The 6,078-nt window shown below is 56.7% G+C and overlaps 1 protein-coding gene across 2 annotated transcripts; it reads right to left on the reverse strand.

The window, feature by feature from the left end:
- Positions 1 to 534: 534 nt before the first annotated feature.
- Positions 535 to 5,826, reverse strand: Znf574 (zinc finger protein 574). Of its 2 annotated transcripts, none has more exons than XM_050127145.1 (2): positions 5,704 to 5,826; positions 535 to 3,466 (listed from the first exon to the last, which is right to left on the reverse strand). In XM_050127145.1, exon 2 carries the CDS (start codon positions 3,444 to 3,446, stop codon positions 756 to 758), a length of 2,691 nt encoding a protein of 896 aa, XP_049983102.1. In that variant the 5' UTR covers positions 3,447 to 3,466; positions 5,704 to 5,826; the 3' UTR covers positions 535 to 755. The 2 variants fall into 2 exon arrangements, with proteins under 2 accessions (XP_049983102.1, XP_049983103.1); XM_050127146.1 differs by having other exon boundaries at positions 5,607 to 5,805.
- Positions 5,827 to 6,078: the final 252 nt, after the last annotated feature.

A 6,078-nucleotide genomic window follows, 5' to 3' on the forward strand; every position in this document is an offset into this window, starting at 1 on the left:
TTCCTACAATAAATGTCCATTGGCTGAGCCACAACTTGGCATGGTGAGCTACAGCACTTCCTACTCTAGAAGCCATTACTCAGAACTTCCAACTCTGTTACTGGGTGAAGCCCAAGAGCTCCCCTCCACCACTGTTGCTGATCACACCTGACCCAAGTCTGCCTGCCTTCAGGGATCTAGTTTGAGAAATCCAGATGCCTTTGTGGGATGCAACCACATCATGCAGGAAATGGAGGCTAGGGCTGAGAAGCGCACCAATGTTTCTCTTGATGTTCCAGCAACACCTCCTTCAACACCCAGATTGCTCAAAGATTTTTCTTAGGCTGAGGGGCCCTCTAGTGGCAAGACATGCTGCCTTCATCTGACACAAGAGGTCTGTTTCAAAGAACCATGCCATGGACTCTGGCTTTTTCAATCCAGCAAACTGTACCAAGTTCTATTGGGGTGCTAGGGATGCGGCCAGGGGAGGTCAGCTAGTGTCTGGTCTCAGGATACCCCAAATCCACCCTACATACTCAGCCTGACAAAAGCACAAAAATGTCCAACTCAGTCTTTATTGACTGCTTCATTTGGAGACCACCAAACAAGTGGAGGTGGGGAGGGAGAGGGGTCCTTTATGTACCAAGGACCCCAGAGCAACCCCCTCAGAGAAGAGAATAAATTTAGTTACAGAACTTATATGGTGGTGGAGAGGAAAAAGGGGTACGATATATACAAGGTTTTAAGAGGCTGCTGGAGAGGAAAATGGGGGCCAGTCAGCTGCTGATCTGGACCCCTTCAGCCTCCGCTAACGGGTAAATCTCAATGGCCTCCACGAGGGGCAGAGCCTCCACTGCAGTTTCCATCACAGCCAGGCCCACAGCAGCCTCCGCCTCTGCCAGCTGCTGCCGCACTGCAGCCTGGTGCTGCTGCTGGTGAGTCTTGCGGTGCTTCCAGAGGTTGGAGAAGGAGCGGTAGCTCTTGCCGCAGTCAGGGCAGGAGTAGGGCCGTTCACCCGTGTGAATGCGGCGATGTTCTGCCAGGCGCATGGAGATGGCAAAGGCCTTGCCACACACTTCACAGGCAAAGGGCCGCTCACCTGTGTGTAAGCGCCGGTGGTCTTTCAGGTGGGTACTCTGGCGGAAGGCCTTGCCACAGTCTGGACACGGGTATGGCCGCTCACCTGTGTGGATCCGTCGGTGCACCTGCAGTGATGTCTCTGTGCTAAACAGCTTCTTGCACTCACTGCATTCTAGGCCACGCCGCCGGGCAGGGGCTGCAGGGGCAGCAGAGGTTGCACCACCAAGGGCTGTTGGGGACGGAGTGATGGGTGTGCGAGTGGCCCTCGAGGCCCTGGGAGCTGGAGGTTCCTTAGCCAAGACTTCTCCAGGACCAGCAGCAGCATGGGCAGCTTCATGGGCCTGCAGACGAGCAGCAGAGCCTACTTTCTTGCCACAGGTCCCACACTCAAAGCGCCGTGGGGCCTGGGCGGCAGCAGCTGCGCACCGATGCTCATAAAGCCGCAGTGAGGAGGGGAAGGCAGCCCCACAAGATGGGCAGTGGTGGGGCTGGCGCCCAGCATGGACCACAAGCTGGTGTACCTCTAGCAGCCGGCGCAGCAGGAAGGAGCGGGGGCACTCACGACACTTGTAGGGGTACTCGCCTGTGTGGTGGTAGCGGTGCATGAGCAGGCGATAAGGGCGGTGAAAACGCAGTCCACACTCCTGGCAGCGGTAGGGGAAATGCTGGGCATGCACCAGGCGATGCTGTCTCAGAGTGGAGCTCTGAGTGAAAGCCTTGCCACAGTCCCCACAGCGGTAGGGTCGTTCCCCTGTGTGTGTGAGCCGGTGGCGGGCCAGGTTGGCAGGTGAGTTGAAGGGTTTGGAGCAGTCAGGGCAGGGGAAGGGCCGTTCCCCAGTGTGTGTGCGCAGATGGTTCCGCACATGAGACTTCTTCTTGAACATCTTGCCACAAATGCTGCATTTGTGACGCCGTTCTAGTCGGTGCACAAAACGCTGGTGCCGGGTCAGCTGCAAAGCCTTGACAAACTCACGGCTACATAGGAGGCAGCGGTAAGTGCCTGGGGCCGCAGGCTCTGCTGGGTTCTCCTCAGACACCGGGACCTCTGGGGCCTCTGGCTCTCTGGTCTCGGCAGGGGCTGGCTCAGGAACGCTAACGGCAGGCTCCTCTGGCAGAACTGGTGCTGCGGGCAAAGGGACACCTCCTGCCCCATGGGTACGCCGGTGATAAAGGAACTTGGTAAGGTTGACAAAGGTCTTCCCACAGGGACATGAATGCAGAGGATTTGGAGTATGGGCACGCCGGTGGGCCAAGAGAAGGGCTTCTGTGCCAAAGGCCAGGCCACAGTCTACACATAGGAAATGAGATTCGCTGCTATGGTCGCCAAGGTGCTGATCCAGACTAGAAGGGCTGGGGAAGACACGACTGCACAGAGGACACTTAAAGACACCCTCCCGGTGGCTCCGAAAGTGCTGCTGCAGCTGGTGCGGTGAAAGGAAGAGCTGGTCACAGGCTGAGCAGAAGAGTTCCTGGGTGGCTGCTGTACCTGACTCTCCACTGTTGTTCCTCCGAGGCTTCCGCCCCCGACGATCCCGTCCAATGGTCTCCCCATTGCGCAGCTCATAGCTATGGTCAGAGGTTGGCAAGGGGTCGGGTAGAGACGCTGGCACCTCGGTGGATGAGGGGATCAGGGTTTCCTGCTTTGTAGCAGGCTCCTCGGCCTCTGGGACGGCAGGGAAGTGGGTGGCCTGGTGCTCCAGAAAGTCAGCCGGCAGCTGGAAGAGCTGGGAGCACTCGGAGCACTTGTAGAGGAGCAGCTCCACTTCTGTCACCATCTCAGTCGTGGCGGCAGCCGCAGCCGGGACAGCTGCCCCTTCCCCACCTTCTTCGGCTTTTCGGTATGAATGTTCCACAGCTACTCGGGCCTGGCCCACAGGGGAGCCTAAGACAACTGGAGACCCCAAGACAACGGGGGCAGGAGCCTTGGTGGGGGTGGCCCTGAGGTGCATCTGCCGATGGTTCAGCCACAGCTCCTGGCTGGCAAACAGAGCCTTACAATCCACACACTCATAGTGGATGGTGCTGGAGCTCAAGGGGGGCACCTTGGGGGGTGGCTCAGCGGGCACTGCCTCCTGGGGTGCCATCATCTTCAAGTGTAGCTCCTGGTGCTCCAGGAGCTGGCTAGGTGACAGGAGCAGCTGTCCACACTCAAGACACTGGTACTGGCTCTCCTGTATGAGGGTCTGATACAGGCCTGTGCCTGAAGCTGCCTCTGTGGCCACTGTGACTCCAGGGTCAGCCACGCCCACCAGCTCAAAGTGCTGCTGGGGCACATGGGAGTTCTGGTGCACAAGCACCTCCTCCAGGGAGCCATAGAGCTGGTTGCACTCAGAGCAGACATAGCGGTGCTCGATATACAGGAATGTCTCCTCACTCTCCTCAGTCATGGCAGCAGCAAGGCCCTGGGCTGAGGGAAGGGAGGGTGGAGACAAGTCAATCCTCCAGGGCAGTTCTTTCCCTGTGTCACCTCTACATTCAAAACCCTCAGACATACTTCCTCCTCCAACTTCTGGATTACATTTTCCACTCCAACACCCTCCCTAAAAACCCTTCCTTCCCTGAACATAGCAAACAGGCAACACAAATTTCTCCAGTGGTCTTTTCCTAGAGACCCCACCCCAAAGTCTCCCTTCTCAAAGAACTTGCAGCAAACTCCACCCACCAGATCCTAGTTAATCCTCTCGGTTCCCACGCCTCAGAACAGGTTCCCAAGGCCCTGTCCACAAAACAGGAGCTGCTTTCCCCTTGATACAGACCTTCCTGCGACTCCTCACCATTGCCCGGGACAACACTCCTTTGCCAGCCTACCCACAGAATCCTCACTCTCCTGGCCTGTTTCCCAGCTGCCTCCTACATGGATTCTGCTCCTCCTCATAGGCTCAAACTTTTTACTCAGGCCACTCAAACTGGTGTACAAACCAACATCCCTACTCTACCTTAGGCACTGGTGGTCTGGCCTCCTCTTGCCACGCAACCTCTGCTAACCAACAGTGCCCAGATTCCTCACATCAAGTCACCCAATCTCCAATTTTCTCTCCCTGACTCAATCCATCTCCAGACTTCCTACCTTAACCAATTCCTGGTACTCAGACTCTTAAAACTGGTTCAAGCTAAGCACATCAAGACCTTCTCAGCTGGGCAGTGGTGGTACACACCTTTAATCCCAGCACTCAGGAGGCAGAGGCAGGGAGATCTCTGTGTTCATTGAGTCTGAGGTCAGCCTGGCCCACAGAGCAAGTTACAGGGCAGTTACGCTACACAGAGAAATTCTGTCTGGAAAATAAGTAAGTAAAAGCCCTCCCGTATCATCAACCTTTACCTAAAAGAAACTCCAGAGAAGCTCAATCCTTTACATCTAGACTGTTCTCACCCTCCTCATGCCCTTCTCCCTCCATCAAGACCCTCTGAGCACCCGGATCTCCTTTTCTCGGTGGCACGACTCCCTCTTTTTCCTAAGGCCACCACAACTCATCTAGGGATGCCTATTATGGGCTTTTTCTTTTACTACCCTTTTCTGCATTAAGGTCCAGGCCAACGTTACAACCTTAACCCATCCCATAAGCCCGTAACAGTATCAATCTAAACCTTTCTTCTTTTGAGAAAAGATCCAAATCTATCCTAACCCACTCCAGGAACTTTCAAATCCCCATTCCATATAAATTTGTCCTTTTTGCAAAGAAGATCCCCACACACTAATCTTGTCCAGGGACATCCAACCTATCCTTCACAGTGGCTTAACCTTTCCCCTCTCGCTGTTTCTACTCTCTTCAGGGCTCCCAATGTCTCTCCCATAAAAACCCATCAGTACCCAAAGACAGCAAAATGAGCCCCCTCTTCTTCATAATCCTTCTCACTAGCCTATGACTATGGGGATACCCAGAATCCCAAAGTTGTCAGTATGTCACATCTCATTCTCAACCCCAACAGTCCCAGACTACCACCTTTCTCTGTCCCCAGTTACACCCAGGACTACTTCACTTTGGCCTAATTACCTGTACCTAAAACAAAACAATCCCTCCCCAGTTCAACCTACGGATACCCGTGAGAACATAAAGACAGTTGTCAGTACTTTCCGAGGGTATTCCAACCTCCAATTCCGTGGACTTATCGGCCTTCCGCATTAATTTAAACCCATTTTCCACACCTGGACTGCTCTCTTAGTTCTAAATATACCTCAAACCCCTTCTCTGCTTCAGTTCTTTCCAGGCAAAAATCGATTTCCCTCCCTGCATTCATTACCTCTTTTCTCGGGCCACCTCCCCACCCCAGCAACCAAGGGCCCTCCAATCGTCCTCTTTCGATCCTGGACCCATTCCAGCGCACCCACCCGTGGCCCCGGTACCCCATGCAACCAGAGAGCCCTCCGCCGAGGCAGCTCCGGGACCTCCCCTTCCCGCCAAGGTCGGTCCCCAGCCCGCAGCCCGAGCCCTGCCCCTCCTCACTCAGCCCCGCACACAACTCCAGTCCCTCTACCCCAAACACCGCCCCGGCCCGGCCCCCGCCCGGCCCGCGCGCCCAGCGGCCAACGGCCGCACCGCCTTCCGCACCCGGGGCGCGCTCCTCCAGGCCTTCAGCGTGCCGACCGAATGACGCGAGCGAGGCGCGGGGTGGGGGCCGGGCCTCCGCGCTCCCGCGGGAACTCACCCGCCTCGGCCGTCTAGCCGGCCCCAGGCCGGGCCGCGGGCTGCAGCTCCCTTCGCACAGCCACTCTAGCACCGCGTCCTCTCTAGCGCCCGTCGTCTCGCCTGCTCCGCAACCTCGCTCTCGTCCGGGGCCCTCTCGCAACAACGCCCCTCCCACCTTCCGCCTCGGCTGCGCAATGCGCCCAATCATCGCCCGCCTGGCCCTGCCGTTAGACCAATCGGCGCTCAAGTTTCTGAGGACTTAGCCAATAGCGAGGAGGAGCGGGATCAGGCCGCGCCCAGCCAATCCTCTAGCAATATTCCCCCACCGCTCAGCCTCCAGGTAGCTAGTGCCCGCCCCTTTAGGCCTCCCAAGAGGATCCTCCCCTCCCAAGTC

This window comes from Alexandromys fortis, unplaced genomic scaffold (assembly GCF_014885135.2).
Source record: "Alexandromys fortis isolate MF-2015 unplaced genomic scaffold, M_Fortis_MF-2015_v1.1 scaffold_262, whole genome shotgun sequence".
Lineage (NCBI taxonomy): Eukaryota > Metazoa > Chordata > Mammalia > Rodentia > Cricetidae > Alexandromys > Alexandromys fortis.

Coding starts and splice junctions, on each gene's coding strand:
- Znf574 (XM_050127145.1), bottom strand. CDS start 3,446: ATGACTGAGGAGAGTGAGGAGACATTCCTGTATATCGAGCACCGCTAT.